At 39.8% G+C, this 18,686-nt stretch overlaps 1 protein-coding gene across 1 annotated transcript in view; it reads right to left on the bottom strand.

The window, feature by feature from the left end:
• Positions 1-1,288: 1,288 nt before the first annotated feature.
• LOC100558204 (zinc finger protein 665) overlaps positions 1,289-18,686 on the bottom strand; it is a 38,614-nt gene continuing 21,216 nt past the window's right edge. The window contains exons 8-13 of the mRNA XM_062974311.1: positions 17,371-17,418; positions 12,838-12,924; positions 12,241-12,321; positions 11,780-11,863; positions 9,706-9,795; positions 1,289-8,197 (exon numbers count right to left, since the gene is read on the bottom strand). Of these exons, the coding sequence (XP_062830381.1) occupies positions 7,269-8,197; positions 9,706-9,795; positions 11,780-11,863; positions 12,241-12,321; positions 12,838-12,924; positions 17,371-17,418 (1,319 nt within the window). The 3' untranslated portion in view covers positions 1,289-7,268. The remainder of the gene's footprint in view (positions 8,198-9,705; positions 9,796-11,779; positions 11,864-12,240; positions 12,322-12,837; positions 12,925-17,370; positions 17,419-18,686) is intronic.

The following is an 18,686-nucleotide window of genomic DNA, read 5'->3' as shown; positions in this document are numbered from 1 at the left end:
CATCATTATGATCGGGTTTGTTATTATCCATGGTTTCAGGTATCCATGGGGAGGCCTTGGAACATATCCTCCCTCTATACTGTATACATGTCAGAGTAATGGTTTTGTATAATGTGAAATGTTCACTCATTGTTAAAGCAAGTGTGTGTAATGCTTTGGTAAGTAGAGCAGTGGTTCCCAAACTTATTTGGCCTGCTGCCCCCTTTCCAGAAAAAATATTACTCAGCGCCCTCTGGAAAGGGGGGCGTGGCTTAGAGGAGTGGGTGTGGCTCCAGCTCAAGAGGGCGGGGCTGACCCTCTCTCCTAGTCCAAGATGCAGGGCTGGGAGGGGGAGGTGGGCGGGGCCACAAATGGGCAGCCAGGACTGGGATGGGCGGAGTTATGAGCTCTGAGGCAGGGCTGAGCTTCTATTCCTGTCCTGCGGCGCCTGCCAGGACACAGGGGGCGGGGCTAGAGGCGGGGGCGAGGCTAGAGAAGAGGGCGGGGCCTCTTCCCAAGTGCCTGACGGGGCTGAACCTCTATACCCCGCCCCCGTGTTCTAACAAGCACCTCAGGGGAGGTATACAGAGGCTCAGCCCTGTCTCGTGCTCTTGGGAAGAGGCCCTGCCCCTGCCCCTAGCCCCACCCTTTAGTCCTAAAAGGCCTCTCAGGAGAGGTATAGAGGCTCAGCCCTGTCTCAGGCTCTTGGAAAGAGGCCCCATCCCCTTCCCTCTGTGTCCCAACAAGTGCCTCAGGAGAGGTATAGATCCTCAGCCCTGTCTCCGGCTCTTGGGAAGAAGCCATGCCCACTCTAGCTCCGCCCCCATGTCCTAATAAGTGCCATCACCGCCCCCCTGGATTGCTGCAGCGCTCACCAGGAGGTGGTAGCGCCCAGTTTGAGAATCACTGCAACAGAGGAATAGTTAAACGCATAGATTTAGATTTACTGCTAGAGTGACTTTGTAGAGCTTCCGTTTACATAGCCGGACATCAGTCACTGGAAAGGAATGTGGGCAGTGACAAGTTTACTGATAAACTTCTTTGTCGCCATCAGTCCTGCTCGACATGTGTGTTAGCTGCTCCGGCTGCACTTACGTACATAGCTGTAAATTACTTCAATAAAAGTTCTGAACTTCCAGTCTATGAGTGGATGTTTGTTCGTGCGTCTAAGCAGATGCTAGATTGCCGATGGAGGGGAGATTGAGACGGAGAGCTGTAAGTGTCTCAATTTAACCCTCACACTGACAATACATTCATGCAAAATACTATGACGTGGTAGACAATTGAATGACACCATAAAAGACAGAAACACTTATTGACAGGAATTTATTTAAAATGGAAGCAAAAGAAAAATAAGACTACTGTACAATTGAAGGTAATTTTTTAAAAGAAAAGTGTAGGGGAATCCAAACAATCCGCTATACGAGTTATCCTAACCCAGCATGTCAATTTCCAGCAGATTCACAGAATTATGTTTAAGGCTGGCAGGGAGAGCGTTCTGGATTCTGTCTCCTTGGAATTAAACACAATAAATCAACCAAAGTTGTTAACAAAGTGACTACCACAAAGGCAAGGACAAAAAATAAACTATATATTACAAAATCGATTAAAGCATAAAAATAACGTATCAACAAAAAGGGGGACATAAGCAAGATCCTATTATGAGAATGCAGTGATAGTAATACAATCTTCTAAAATGCCCTTCCCTCCAGCACTTTACTTGTGTGAGAGAGCAAAAGCCACGGAGATGTGTTTGCATTAATGCAATTGCTGACAAGATATTCTCGAAAGAAAACAGGGAACATTTCAGTCTTCCCAGCCTACAATGTAGAGAATTCATGAAGCAAAGGGAATACATAATTTGCTGATGGTGCTTTGGTTTGCAAAACATCACACATGGATCATGAAGTTGGTAAAAAAAGGATACCTGCGATGTGAAAAAACAGATAAATAGAAATCCAATACAGGTTCAATATCCCTTATCCAAAATACCTGGGTCCAGAAGTATTCCTTCTTTGAAATTTTGGAATACTTGCATATACATAATGAGATATCTTGGATATAGGACCCAAAGCTAAACATGACATTAATTTATATTTCATATACACATAATTTTTATATTGTTAAGTGCATGTAGGTAATTCTATACATTATATTTTACATCATTTTGTGAGTGAAACAAAGTTTGTATACATCGAACCATCAGAAAGCAAAGGCGCCACTATCTTAGCCGTCCATATGGACAATTTTGGATTTCAGATAACAATTGCTCAGTATGTATAAACAACTACAAAGCGATGCCTATTCAAGGGGAAAATATTCTCACTCCATGCTGAAATCTGAGCTTTGAATAACGGACTGAAATGTGGAACGTTGTGTACAGCTGCCCTCCAATAGATATTATAGAAATGGGAAAGGTAGAGAAAGGATAACCCAAATTAGCAAATAATGGCTAATTATAGCTCAGGCCTGGGAAAACTTGGGCCCTCCAGGTGTTTTGGACTTCAACTCCCACAATTCCTAACAGCCGGTGGGAGTTGAAGTCCAAAACACCTGGAGGGCCGAAGTTTTTCGAAGCTGTATTTCTTTTTAATGAACTGACTTGAAAACCACGGCATCTACATTTCCAAGCTATGCTACTTCAATATACACTGGCCCTTGGTATCCACTGAGGTCTGGTTCCAAGACATCCCATGGATACTAAAAGCTGTGGATGTTAAATTTTCATTATACACAATAGAATTCCCTTCTGGAATTATATATATATTTCAAGCTATGGATGCAGAATCTGTGAATGGAGAGCCAACTGCACATTCCTATAAAGAGCCCTCTGATATCAACTTGCTTTGAGCTCTAAAATATACTACATAAAGCAGCTGGTAGTATTGATTGCATGATTACTATAGCTCTGTTATTTTGGGGAAATAAGTTTGTGAATTTTAGCCAGGGAAATGACAGCTTATGGTGATGTGATTCCTTTACGACTACTTGCTTCATACCAGAGCCAGAATATTAATAGTACAGTAGAGTCTCACTTATCCAAGCTAAACGGGCTGGCAGAAGCTTGGATAAGCGAATAACTTGGATAATAAGGAGGGATTAAGGAAAAGTCTATTAAACATCAAATTAGGTTATGATTTTACAAATTAAGCACCCAAACATCATGTTATAAAACAAATTGGACAGAAAAAGTAGTTGGATACGCAGTAATGTTATGTTGTAATTACTGTATTTACGAATTTAGCACCAAAATATCATGATATATTGAAAACATTGACTACAAAAATGGCTTGGATTATCCAGAGGCTTGGATAAGCGAGGCTTGGATAAGTGAGACTCTACTGTATTACACTAGGAGTCTGGAAACCAGAATTTCAATCCTTGCTCAGTCCTGGAAACTCATTGCGTGATTTTGGGCAAGTCACACTCTCTCAGCCTCAGAGGAACGCAAGGGCATATCTCCTTTGGATAAATCTCGCCAAGAACTCTTAGAATTGGCTCAGAACAAAACACTGAAATTTGTAGTTTGAGGCTGACAGCATAATTGGGCTTTTGAGGATTTTTTTTTTACTCATTTGAAGCTGAACAGTTTAAAGCCTGGTAGTTTGTAGTATATCTGGTCAAGGCGGGGGTATTTTCAAGCAATGGATAGTTGAATCCATGCTATTAAGTGCTGACAATAAATATTTTACAAAGTTCTCTGTGCTAATCTGATGCATAGTTGATCGTTTAAAAGCATTGGTGAGCATGCTTTATGCAACAATTCTTTCTGGTTCTTTACTCAAGAGTTAAATGTTATCAGGTTAACCCATTTTAAGGTGTCAAAACCAATCAATGTACAGTAGAGTCTCACTTATCCAACATAAACGGGCGGGCAGAACGTTGGATAAGCGAATATGTTGGATAATGAGAGATTAAGAAAAAGCCTATTAAACATCAAAATAGGTTATGATTTTACAAATTAAGCACCAAAACATCATGTTAGACAACAAATTTGGCAGAAAAAGTAGTTCAATAACCAGTAATGTTATGTTGTAATTACTGTATTTACAAAATTAGCACCAAAATATCACATTATATTGAAAACATTGACTACAAAAATGCATTGGATAATCCAGAACGTTGGATAAGCGAATGTTGGATAAGTGAGACTCTACTGTAATAGACAATCATTTATGCCTGATAAGCTTGTACTGCAAAATGATCTAGTAGTATCTCTGAGAGAAATAAATTTGGTTACACAAGCCTTTGTGGATTTAAGTCTACTTCATCAGATGGATGCACAATTGGCTTTTATGTCACAATGCTGCATCCAAACATATAGGCTGTTTTTCGCAGAGGAAGAATTGCAGGCCCATCACGAAGAGAGACCAAGAGATCACTGAGAACAGCAAGAAGCACCTGCCACTGGAGAGTAAATGCTTTCAAGTTTTCACAGAGCAAGGCATAAATGTGAGTTAGGTTATGCATCAAGGAAGTGACCGTACAGTCTTATATAAGTCTATAGATTGAGTTAAAAATGAATATAAAAAACCTCAATGTGGGTCAATGTGAGCAGTGTATCTTCTTTTCCAAAAAAAAGAACCATTCCCTTCTCTGAGTAACATGACGAAAGGCAAGAACTTAGACCTAAGAGAAAGGAGCACTGACTCATCTACTTTCTCCGCTGTGGAACTGTAAATGCAGGAAAACAGGTCACAAACAGAAGACTGGATGTGAGTGAGCCATTAGGAGTAACAAGATCTGCAGGAAGCAATTGAGAAATAGACAAAGTCAAAGTCATGGGATGCCTAACCCTCATGCAAAGAATAAAAGCAAATACATCTACAACTCTGGTTAATCTGGAACGAGCTTGAGCAAGGCCTACAAACCAGCAAGGAGTGACTTGACACTGCTTGCCCAGAGCACCATTTATCTTAAAAGTCAACCCTAGGAAAAACTCACCCATGAGCACATATTGCAAATGCCTGGGGCTGTTTGGCTTAGGAAAAAGGAAAGGGACAAATGATGAAATATACAGTCATATTTGTAGCTCTGACTTTTACAGATTTAATCATTCAGATATTTGATTAACATGTTCCTACTATAGGAGTCTCTAATAAGTCTGTTGGAAATAGCAACCTTCTTCAAGCCTCCATTAGTTAGTTATGTATATAATTCAGACTGCTTACTGTATTGTATTTATGTGTATTGGTTTGCAGTTTTTCTTTAACTCTATATTGTGGAAAGAGCTGCAGACCAGGTGATCAGAACTGGGCTTGTTCAGGGCTGACTTCATTTTAGGAACAGTATGCTTAGAAACTTCCGTAGGAATTGTATGCTTTAAACTTCAGTTTAACACAGTGTGTTAAAGCACTGAGCTGCTGAACTTGCGGACCAAAAGGTCCCAGGTTCAAATCCCGGGAGAGGAATGAGTGCCCGCTATTAGCTCCAGCTTCTGCCAACCTAGCAGTTCGAAAACATGCAAATGTGAGTAGATCAATAGGTACTGCTCCAGCAGGAAGGTAACGGCACTCCATGCAGTCATGCTGGCCACATGACCTTAGAGGTGTCTATGGACAACGCGGGCTCTTCGGCTTAGAAATGGAGATGACTATCAACCTCCAGAGTCGGTCACGACTGGACTTAACGTCAGGGGAAAACCTTTACCTTTACTAGGAACACTATGCTTACAAACTCCATTGGACTTTTAGATTAGATAAGAGACTATTAGACTGTCAGACCAGAAAGATGTTTTAGATTATGGAATGTTGATTCAATGAAAGATGACCTGTGTTACTTATAAAGAAAAACTACTTCAAATCCTAGCTGTAACTGGACTGATATGCAAAGTACCTGTATGCTGAATACATGAAGTTTGTGAGTAAACCAACTTTTAAAGAAGTCTGCTTATTTTTGTCTCTTGAGAGCACGATTTAAACCAAGAGGTTTTAAGGGAGAGTAGATTTTTTTTGGGCAACTAAGAGAACACTTCTGAAACTCTGCTATATATATGCATGTTTTTGTGCGTTGGCATATCTCTGTTCCTAACAGATCAGAGACAATAGGTTCATTCTAATAATTGAAGTCACACTGCCTTGCATGAATGCTATTTTTCAAAAAGTTTTGACTTTTAACAAGATCATTTCCAAAGAAAATAAAATCTCCAAATGGTTATGGAGATTTCCATTTTCCAGAATCCTTCATGTGGCTTTATGGCCCACACCCTCTAGTCACAATAGAAGATTGAAATTTCTAAGGAGATAAAATCTCTAGCAATCTCAAGGTCCTCAAGTACAATTCTATGGCCCTTTTCCAGCAGGCATCAAACACAGAGTCATGCTGGTAGATCTAGAAATTCCCCAAAAGGTGTTGTTCACTCAGATTTTTAAAAATAGCAATTACTTTATTTGCAATGGTTCACTTTCACTGGATTCCTGTGGCCCCAGCGAAAGCAGAGAGACAACTGCATAAAATTAGGCATCCCCCATAACATCAATCTATTACACACTTAGTCAATCACCAGAGTTCCTTCTTAACTGGGCTGTTAGGAACATATATCAATATAAGACCCCCTTCTGTGATGCTCAAGCTGTGATAAGCAATGCCAACGAACAAAAAAGAATCTGATAGACTACTCCCTAGAGAATATGGACATGATGTTCTCCTGTTCTGTTGGATCATTGGATATTTCTCAATCCCAATCACAGATATAAATATATGAATGAATGAAGGACCAGAACAACAGAAATATAGAAAAGATTTCTCCCCAAACACATGAAATAGTGGCCATGATTCATTCACTATTCCTCAGATGGATATCCACACATGCCAATGATCAAAGGGAAAAACTCCTAATACATATAATTTGCAACCCAAAATTAAGATATATATATATATCTATATATACTACAGGGCACAGCTGTATCACTGGAATTAGTGACACTGAGGATTTCACATGATTAATACTGATCTACAGCTGCCAAATTCTTCCTGAAAATACATCGAAGGGTCCAATGGACATTAACCATTTTTTGGGCTGGGGGTCGATTAAAATCTTCTACTGGAGGCAGTTTAAATGGAATCTGGAAAGGCTGCATATTGATGAATAAGTCTCCCCTGTATGAATAATTGAGGTGTGCTGAGGTACGATCTCCAGCTGTCACTCTTTGTACATTCCTTTACATCAGACGCGGGCCAACTTCAGGCCTCCCTCCAGGTGTTTTGGACTTCAACTCCCACAATTCCTAAGTGCTGGTCCAAAACATCTGGAGAGAGGCCCGAAGTTGGCCCGTGCCTGCTTTACGCAATTAGCCAATGTGTTTCCTCTGATGCAAAATGAGGAGTCTCTTCTCCGCGTAGCCCTTTCCGCACACAAAGCAAATGTACGACTTCTCCCCGGAATGAATCATCTGGTGCCTGCTGAGGTTGGACCTCTGCGTGAATTTCTTCCCACACTCCAGGCACTGGAATGGCTTGGCTCCAGTGTGGATCAGGATATGCGCGTTGAGGGTCGACTTCTGGCTGAAGGTCTTCCCGCACTCCAGGCAGATATAGGGCTTGTTCCCCATGTGGTTGAGCTGGTGGGTCCGGAGGCTCTTCTCCTCCACGAAGCTCTTGCCGCACTCCTGGCACTTGTAGGGATTCTCCCAGGCGTGGATGGTTTGGTGCCTCTTGAGATTGGACTGGTGGCTGAAGCTCTTCCCGCAGTCCAGGCATTTGTAGGGCCGCTCCCCTGTGTGCTTGACTTGGTGCAAAATGAGGCCAGAGCTGTAGCTGAAGCCCTTCCCACACTCCTGGCACTTGTACGGCTTCTCTCCAGTGTGGATGGAGACGTGGGAGTTGAAGATGGACTTCCGTGTGAAGCTCTTCCCGCACTCCTCGCATTTGAACGGCTTCTCCCCCGAGTGGTTCATTCGATGTCCGACAAGGTCTCGCTTTTCAGAAAAGCCCTTCCCGCATTCGGGGCATTTGTGGGGTTTCTCGCCGGTGTGGACGATTTCATGCCTCTTCAAATGGGACTGCTGGCTGAAGCTCTTTCCGCACTCCTCGCATTTGTAGGGTTTGTCGCCCGTGTGGTTCATCAGGTGCGCCGTGAGGTTCCTCTTTTCCGTAAAGGCCTTCCCGCACTCCAGGCATTTGAAGGGCTTCTCCCCAGTGTGAACAATCTGGTGCCTCTTGAGGTGCGGCCGCTGGTTGAACTGCTTCCCACATTCCTGGCATTTGAATGCCTTCTCTTCTGTGCAAATAAGAAAATCGTAAACATTAACAATAAGGAAATACTAGAAACAAAAATACGATATTTGCTCATGTATAAGTCGAAGGCAGGTATTGCAGGCAAAGTTATGGAGTTTAATATGATTAATAAATAACACTATGTAACAAAATTTGAAAATTATTCTGTTCCTTGTTTGAAAGTGTTATTGTCTGTTTAATTGTGCAGTCCTTATTTTGAAAGTAGTTGTTATACTTCAGAAACTTTTTTCTTGCTGCCATTAAAATGTGCCATTTTAAACCTTTTGTGCAGTTTTTGCAGTTTAATAAAAAATTTCCATGTTCTTGTGATAGAATCAATTAGGATATGACATTTATAGCCCAGGAACAAAAATCATGTTACATAGTGCAATCTGTAGAGATGTGAAACCACCAATCCTGCCACTGCTATTTTCCCATTCATAAAAGGCCAGAAGCAGAGCAATAGGAATGAAAATAGCGGAAGATGATGCTTTTTTAGGTTCTCCTAAACTCTTTCCTTTTGCCACTCTACTCATAGATGGTTCCTAAATACACACACACACACACACAAACTCTCTCTCTACACACACACACACTATGTATGTATGTATGTATATATATGGATTAAGATACAATATTGACTTTGAACCATGGATATGTCGTGGTTTGATTCTTAAACTAATTTACCTAGACTTACACATGAGCACAAACAGTAAATGCACAGCATCAAATACACTGGAATGAGAATTCCATAGCCGCTCAAATATTGGCTAGGAAATCTCAGCATATCTAATGGGAAAAAAACCCTTCAGTCCAACAAAATATAGGGAGTCACAAGATTTTCATTCTGATAAAAAAATTGTCATCCTGATCAAAACTAGTCAAAGTCAAAGAGTAGTTTTATTTTAGCTTTATTTTAGACAGTTGTATGACAGGCTTACTTCACTTTTTCTACCTAATGCCATCATGAGGCTACACAGAACACTGCTTCTGCTCTTGTATTTTCCTTGTGGGTCAAATAGGATTTTAAAAAAACGAAGAAAAATGACTTACAAACTGATATGTCGGCTTCATTAAATGACAAACTGCCCTCCCTACCTGATCTTCGAAATATTTGCAAACCACTTTTCAAATTTATCCCACCTAGGGGCATGAAATGCCCATCAAGCCTCTGTGAGTTGTGACTGTAAAGTATTTTTCTTTTTGAAACAGTCACAATGCCCAGCCATGAATGGAAAAGAGTCAGAAGTGTTATATACAGCAACAAACAATTAGAAATAAAAGAGGTAATAAAAGAGGAAGAAACACATCCTTGTTGAAAGAGGAACCAAAGGAGTCAATTTCAAAATAATTAGACATAAGCCCTGGTCCCTTGAGGACACCCACAGAGCCACAGAAATGCCCAATATTTGATGTGAAGAGAAATCAAAGGGAATTCCATGCATTGCAATTAGCAAATAATCCCACTCAGAGCAGATCAAGCTGGACTGATCAGCCAAACCTCCTACCTACCTGCTTCCAGGGAGTTAGAATTTGACTCTTCTGTGGTTGAAGAGGATGGCTCCAGCCCTTGGGTCACTGACTCCAGGCAGCTGCTACTATCTGTAAAGAAGACACGGCCATGTGGGTTTTTTTTTCCTTTTGCTTTTCATCTGGTTCTTGTTATGTTAATTATGGGAGTAGAACATACAGTCAGCCCTTTGTGGACGTTAGGGACAGAGGAGACCCATGAAAATTAAAAAAAAACACAAATAAAGAAATTGCTGTTTCTCGGTCTTTCTGTTGCAGCCCAGCCACCTATGTGGCTCCTTTTCATCCAAGATGAAGAGTTAATTAGTCCAACTATAGCTCAGCCAACAGGTGTCAATCAACTAATTAAAATTTATTAAAGAGTGTTCTATAGAAAAAACTAGTTCAAAATTACATACCAAGGTAAAGAGTATAAAAATATTTCCAAGATATACGTAAAAGGCAAATGTGAAAGTACATACAAAGTATAGACTTCAAAAATATTCCAAAATCTGGGTTAAAGTCATGAATATTCTCGAGGCAGCAATAAACAAAGTCCTGCACTGACAGGAAAGCCAAAATCCACAAAACTTAGACCAAGAACTGTATACAAATGAGATTCCCCAATCCCAAACAGGAAAACATGACATGATAGCAAGGCCAGCATCACCGTTCACGGAGCGCAAGAAAAAGGTGTTTTGTTTTTTTTTGAAAATACAAAGTTGCTGTCATACAGAGCAATTCAAGTGGTTAGCTTAAAAATTGAATTGATTACCATGGAGACACTATCAAACTAACACCTGGAATCCCAAATATCTTGCTGTAACTGAAGATGCCGAGTTATGGGCAACAATCCAGAGTTTTCCACCACACCCACATCTTTCCTAGGGTCAGGGAAAGCCTCTGAAAGTGGATTCTCTGGCAGCGTTTCATGTGAAACATCTTCACAAAAAGGACATCTGCCTGTAAGACAATTCCCATCATCCGGGGAAGAACTACATTCTCCCTGAGGCACTACAGAAGCGGGAAGCTCCAATCAAGGAGCACAAGGCTCCACCAAAGGGTCCCCCTCCTCCTCCTCCTCAGACCAGGCCTTAACACTTTCAGCACAACTCTATGGCTAGGTTCTACTGGATATTGCATTGGGACACCTAGAATTACTAGTACCAATAATAATCATTTTATTTCTTAGAACTGTGTTCCCTCTAGAAATCTCTAGTTCCTCCTGCATGATTGGAGGAAACTGACCACAGAATCTCATACCAAAGGAACTAGAGATTCCTACAGAGAACACCTAAAGCAAATCTCTGAATAATCAAAGCTGCCAAAGGCAAAACTACAAATATGGAGTAACAACTCCATAGGGGAGCAAGAACAAACCTTACTTGAAAGAAATCAATAGCTTTGTTTTCAAGTGGTCTTCTGCACTAGTTCAGCATCTGCTTAAGAAAGCTATTCTATTCTAGATCCACTTCTTTGTCTTTAAATTTGACAGTTTAAACTTCTGTATAAAAAAAGGGAATGAGGTATATAGCTGTGCTGGAGAAATCCCCTTGAATTGCTGCAATTGCTCTATGAGTGCAAGTCTAAAAAGTCTATGCATGATCAGTATGATCCTAGGGCCACACTTCACCATTCTGGGCTCTTCTCTCTATTAAAGCTGTTTGGTTCATCATATTGCATTCTCTATATAGAGCACTGGTTCCCAACCTTTGGGCCTCCAGGTGTTCCTAACAGATGGTAAGCTGGCTAGGATTTCTGGAAGTTGAAGTCCAAAACACCTGGAGGCCCAAAGGTTGAGAACCACTGCTCTATACAGAGCAACAAATGTAAAAAGCTGAAAGGGAATTTGCTTTCTACAAGTAGTAGTTTGAACATGAAAAAGGCAGTAACAAATCTCTTTCAAATACTAAAACATGCACATTTTGGGTAGCTTAGTTTTCCTCATTTATTCCTACTATTAAATGGCTGGGGCAGGGATGTAAAAAAACATCAGTTTCTAAAGCTACTTCAGCTCCCAACATCACAAATGGAGAAGTACTCTGCGATATGAGACAATGTTTAGACTGCAACTCACCAGGTCCTTCATCACCGAAACTGTCGCAGGATGACTGAGCTGCTGGTGAATTTGGGGAGCTGTCAGACATGGTGATCACCTCACCTAGAGACAAAAGGGGACCGATAACACAGATTTTACTCAAGGATTCAATAGGAAGTGCCCAGATATATGGCATCATGGGATTTTAAGAGTTCCAAGAGACCTCTAAGGCCCTGTAGTCCAACCCCCTGCCATTCAGGAGCACAGGATTGAAGCATCCCTGGCAAGAGGACCATCCAGTCTCTGTTTGAGAACCTTCAACCAAATAGGGCAGATTTGGACCCTCCAGGTTTTTTCTGGACTTCAGCTCCCACTATTTCTAACAGCCGGTGTTTGCCCATGCCTGGCTTCACTTTTTGCTTTTTATTGCTTTGTAAATGGAGTAGGGGTGCTTTGGGGAATGAAAACAGTTGCAGAATCGTGTCTAGATCCAGACTCACCTGGTCCTTCATCAGCAAAACTGTCACAGGATGACTGAGCCACTGGTGAAGTGGGAGCGCTATCAGACACATCGAAAGGACCTAAAAGGACAAACCTAATTTAATGGATCGACAAAAGCATGATAGCAATGCTGTGCGAAATACCGTATTTACTTGAGCCTAATGCACCTTCAAATCAATTTTGTTAATTTTCGACCCAGCTCTTTAACCTGTAATTTTGGATACTGTTCCTATCCTTTGAAGTATTAGATATCCCTCCCATTTTGGTGTTATCTGCATAATCCCCTTTCGCCCCTGAATTGCTGACATATGCCATGATCCAAAATTTAATAAAACTGAGGGATGCTCCAGTAAACTTTACTAGAGACAAAGTTTGATTATGGATAGTTTTCAACCACTATATTTTGAGGCATCAAAGCACAAATCTCTTGCGATGAAATTCTGAAGAGATGCATCCTTTTCCCTGAAAGACTACGAGATGAGACTATAATATCAGCGTGTCTTTCTCATCAAATTGCTGGTTCTTCATGGCCAAAATAAATGAAGGTTACTGCATTAGATAGATCCAAAATAAAATAAATGAAGGTTTCAACATACCATTTTTAAAAACATGGGAATCGTCTCTTTCATGATTAACTTCCAAAACTGGGTTTCTTAACTTGGATCCATGGCGGATGACACTTCCTGTCAAAAAGAAAAGGTGACGAAAGATCAAGGCTGTTATTTTTTTAAGATGCCCTTCTATTAAATTGTTTATTAGTTTCTTGACATTATGGGTTTGCTAAGAGATACTTTGCCTCTGTAACGACTTTATCTCTGTTCATAGGCATACATGTAAATGCCATCCAACTTTACTTGTAAACTTGATTATCTGTGGAAGGATGATGAAAAATATTTATGATTTCACTTCTCAATATGGAAGCCACTTTCAAAGCTGTGGGTGGCTTTTGATTTTCCCAGTCCATTATGTCAGATATATGGAATGTATGGAAGTTCAATATTTTGATTGGCACATTTCTGAAAGCAGAGTGAGTTACATGGGGGAGAGGAACAAACACGACTAGGTTTGATTACATTATGTACTGTAACATGATTTTTGTTCCTGGGTTAGAAATGTCATTTCCTAATTGGTTCTCTCATTAAGACATGGAAAAGGTTTATTATGCTGGAAAAACTTTGTTATTGAGGGAGGGACATCCTGTAGAAAATTTTGCTATAGTTTTTCAATGAGTATCTCATCGAGTCTCAACCAATTCAACATAGTTTGTAGCAGCTAAAAGAATTTTTTTCTGGAGTAGAACAACTACTTTCAAAATAGTTGATCTCACAACTGTGCAAGAAGCCATTTCAAGCCATGGCATGTGAGAATAGCTCTTCATCTCCCAACATCTTTAGAGTGGAAGATATAAATAAAATATATGATGAGGAGATCTCTATTTATTAAAGGGTGATTAGGCAACAACATAATTGGTGTCTTGAGCTCCAAATAGGCACATTGTGCCTTTATGTTGCATCAGCTTGAATCTTTTGCTGACAGTGGTATCAGGGAGCAAAGGGTTTACAAACAAATGTTCAACAGTCACTCATAAACTTTTCACCCAGATCAGGCATGGGCAGATTTCGGCCCTCCGGGTGTTTTGAACTTCAACTCCCACAATTCCTCTCAGGAATTATAGGAATTGAAGTCCAAAACACCTGGAAGACCCAAGTTTGCCCAGGCCTGACCTAAATCATCTATATATTAACTATCAAGATTATATTTGTTTGAAGGTCTAAGCATCTCCAGACTGAAAGGCTTTAGTGGGTTGCTGTAAGTCTTCTGGGCTGTATGGCGATGTTCCATACAGCCTGGAAAACTCACAGCAACCCAGTGATTTCGGCCATGAAAACCTTCGACAACACATTGAAAGGCTTTACCTTCCATTCACATAGCACAAATTATTATTCTAGATACACAACACAGGTTGAGTCATTCTTTAACTCAAACGCTTAGGATCACAGATGTTTTGGATTTTTTCAGATTTAGGAACTTGCACATGCATAATGACACATTTTGGATGTGAGTCTCATGTCTAAATTCATGTATGTTTCATATATACTCAATACACATCACCTAAAGGTAATTTTATACATCATATTTTTTAATAATCTTGTGCATGAAACAAAGCTTAGGATTTGTAGTTTGGTGAAGCACCAGCATTCTCAGGAGTTTGTATCACTGAGCCACAGCAGTTAACTGTGTTAATTACTGTATACAGTATAGATGCACTCTGAGTTAGGACCTCTCTGCTCAGAGAGTGCAAAAACATGTTTTCCAGAAGAAGTAAAACTGGAAATCATACTTGAAAGAAATCAATAGCTAGCATTGTTTTCGGGTTAACTTCTGATGTATCATATTTAGTTTAAATATGCTATCCAAACACATTCAACGTTCTATGTAGACACTAGTTTATTGGATTATAGGCAGTCCCCAAATTACAAACATCCAACTTACAAATTATTTATAGTTAAAAATGGGGGTAGATAACAGGAAGTGAGGGGAAATCTACCCATAAGAAAGGAAATTTACTTCTGAAAGAGTTATCCTAGTTTTCACAACAAGCCAAATTTCTCAAAATCCAATGATCACAGCAACAGAAAGTGACATGAAACCTTCTGAACAAGGGCAGAGGGTAAAATAAACCTTCCCTATGCTATCCAAAGCTATCTACCTATCTGGAGTAACACTGTTCCAACTTACATACTTAAGAATAAACCTACAGAACCTATCTCGCTCGTAACTTGGGGACTGCCTGTATATAAGAATATAAACAGACCAGAATACACTTCCTTATATTTAACAACAAATTATTACTCTTAAAGGAACACTGCTTTTTTAAAAGGCACATACCTAAAGAAAGCTGTACCTGATAGATTTTATAATCAATAGTTTAGCTTTCTTTTGCTGAGGAATAACTGTAGTTTCTTCAGCGCCACTCACTCAGTCTTTGCACTACTTATCAGTATTCATTTCAAGCTGAGAAAAATTAAGTATAATTAGTGGAACATTTTCTTTATTTTTGGAGATAGAGGCAACTTATTATTTTGCACTTCAGATTGAGAAGAGATTTTCAAAAATTGAAGCAAGCTCAGAAGTCAATTTGTCAGTCTCGTCCTTTGTACACAAGGATTTGTCAAAAGCTAGTCTGTACAGACTTTGCATTTTACATATAACAGTCCTGACAACTATAAATAAACACAAAGAAGCTTTCTTCCACAGAGAAATTTAGTATGGAAAAATCTTCTGCTGCTCAGAGCAAGAATTCTGGAAAAGCAGCTCCTCAGAAACACCAACCACAAGTGAATCACAGAAAAAATGTAGTTTGCAAATTGATGAACCATGTTAAAATTATTTTTTATTGCAAACATTTCTGAGGTTTCATCCTAAGGCAGGCATGGGCAAACTTCGACTATCCCTCCAGGTGTTTTGGACTTCAACTTCCGCAATCCCTAATAGCTGTAATGTCACGTAACTATGATGTGCAGATTTGATAAATGTGAATTTGGTAGGTGTGGGTATGAATGAACTGTATGGAAGGAAAGAATGAATGAATGAGAGCTAATAATTTTGAAGACACCATTCAAAAATATTAAGGCCTGCAATCTCTAACTATACTCATGAACTGTAATTAAAAGTTGCTGAACTGTTATAAGAACTGTGACAACTAATTAGATGTTGAACTTTTGTGGAAAAACAACTTTTTTTACATTAATCAGAGACAATGGCTTTTTCAAGTTAAGGAAATGTTTACAAGATTCCTTATGTTAAGAAGGAAGTCAACACAAACCTTACGTTTGCTAACACCAATCAAGGAGAGTCAACATCTGCCTGGAAACTGAGATGGAATTAAAATGTTCCAGGATGGGAAAAGTCTATCAGTATTTTACAACTTTGGGATAACTTCAGAAGAAATATTGCTACATAAGAGACCTTCTAACATTCCAAAAAGTGTGTCAGACAGCAGAGCTGTTCACTCACCTCTCTGCTCCATTGGAAGGACAAAGATGGTGTATAGGGAGTGTCAGACCTGCAATGGAACGTAGTCTGATCACTTTGCCTCCTTTTCTCAAGGGAAGAGGAAGGAGTGTGTTTTGGAATCATTTTATGTTTGCAGGGAGTCAATTCCTGCTGTAGGGCAAACACAGATCGGATCCTTGGCATTGTTCTTAGGGAAAGGATGGATTTTGATGATTTACAAGCTTTAGTGCGTTGGCAGATTTGCAAGGAAGCAGTCTGGCCTAACAGGTATTCTTCATGGAGGAAGAATGGAGAAATGGTGATGCATGCATGAAGATTCACATGTGTCTGAATGTCGACTAAAATGTAATTTCCCTTTGTCTGTTTGTTAGCCAATGTAACTGTAGATTGTTTCTGGAATCCAATGTAGTCACATAGAATCTGTATGTCCAATGTTGTTCTTCGAGTAAAAGTTCTGATATACCCCCTCACACTAGAAATTGCAACAAAAAGAACATTTGTTTAAAAAGTATTCATGACAGTAACACCTGGAGGGAGGGGTGAAGAATGCCCATGCCTGCTATAATGGGCAAGAAGAAGAGATGAATCTGCTATGCTTTGTCTACCATCTTCATCACAGTTATTGAAGGACAGACTTGTGGCAAGTTAAATAACCAACAGCAATCTTTGCACTTTTAGAAAAGTCCAAGGTCACCCTTCTCTGGACACATTCCAGTTTGTAAATATTGACGGACTGACCCTGAGAGAGATTCATCAAAGAGAAGAAAAGGTTATTAACTCCTCAATGATTCTATCTCAAACATCAATAAGACAAAGGGATACGCGTCAAAGATATACTGCTCTCTAGGTGTCTGAAGTTAAATTTGGCAAATCTATCAGGATAAAACTTGCTTTGGAGACTGGGGTAGGAGCTGAATTCCCACAGCCAAAGAAGAACAAATTTAGTTAATGCTTCCTTTCTGATCAATCCTTGCACAAGTCCAAGAGAATCAATTTTTACAACAAGTTTCTCCTGCAAGACTAGAAGACGACAACTCAAGACAATGAAATAGAACAAATCTAAAAAAGGCAAGTATTTTCTGCCCCTTGCAAACTGACAAGGGACTCCTTACCAAGAGACATCATGGCCCCGTCACTCTCTTCCATGTCTTTGCAAGGCCCTTAATTCCAGATGCAGGGGGAGCCTACTCCTTGAAAAAAAGAAACAAACGCTTCCTTTGAGGATACCTGAAAGAAGAAAAGATTGTCTGTTCACTGATAAATATGCTTATCTTATTTCTAAGCAGAATCCAAAACCGTATTTAAGTGGAAACACATGGTGTTTTAAGGGAAGATTGAAAAATAATAGTCCAAGCCTTCTAGGTGGCCAATGTGAAAAGACAGACAGAAAGGAAGTTTGGGGTTTTTTTCTGGTCAGAGGTGATTTGCGACGGACAAAAGGGAACTCCTGACAAATCTCATGAATACTAAAGCTTTGGGCCAGATGGGGGCAAATGCTATTTTACAGCGGATGTGGCATTTGCAAGAAATTCATGGTTTATGTTGTGATCCACATCTCCAGCTTCTTGAGTCTAATTTGGTTATGGTTGGCCTATCTTCTTACACTGGACTCTCCTTTGTATGTACAGCAGTGTAGGATTTAGCATGACTCGCAGCTGATTTCAAGTTGCAGAGACTAAACTGCTTTTTCTTTTGAGCTCATCTGCCTAATATTGACATGAGTTAGCACTTATTGACGATCTGCAAATAATAAATGCTTTATGACAGATGGGATCAAAGCTACCCCCAGAGAATATTATCTTGGGCCTATGGGTAGGCACAAGAACTCTGGTGGAAAAATACAATGATGTCCCTTCTATAAAAAGACAAAATCAAGGCTTGTTTTTGGTGTGGAGAGTGTAGTATTTTTAAGCTGTGGGTGGTTGAATCATGGACACAATTTTAATAATTTTGCCCATGAACCAAAGAATGTGTACCCTGAACCATCAGAAAGCCAGAGTGGCACTATCTTAGCCACCCATGTAGTCCATTTTGTAACAATTCTGCGCCTGTGCTTTATCTATTTTGGTTAACAATTCAAAAATACAAAAAAAAAAGTTTTTCCTTGGCAAGATGTAATGTCCTACCCTAACTCTTAACTGACAGATTTAATAAAATAACGTTGAGAAAGAAATAATAATGGGATTGAAGATATATTCCATAAATTTTCCACTGTAATTTTTATAGAGGCCAGGGAAATATTACTATATTTCTTTTATTCTAAGAAGCACTTTCCCTGTCATATAAACATATCTAAAAATGGGGTGCATCTGTGGCCATTTGATGGAGGTACTTTGATTGTGCTTTTCCTGCATAGCAGGGGGCTGGACTAGATGGCTCATATGGTCTTTTCCAACTACATAATTCTATGAGGAGGTCTGTCCTCATT

Source organism: Anolis carolinensis, chromosome 2, assembly GCF_035594765.1.
Source record: "Anolis carolinensis isolate JA03-04 chromosome 2, rAnoCar3.1.pri, whole genome shotgun sequence".
NCBI lineage: Eukaryota > Metazoa > Chordata > Lepidosauria > Squamata > Dactyloidae > Anolis > Anolis carolinensis.
The sequence above is the reverse complement of the archived record's forward strand: the minus strand, read 5'-3'. Positions and strand labels throughout refer to the sequence as shown.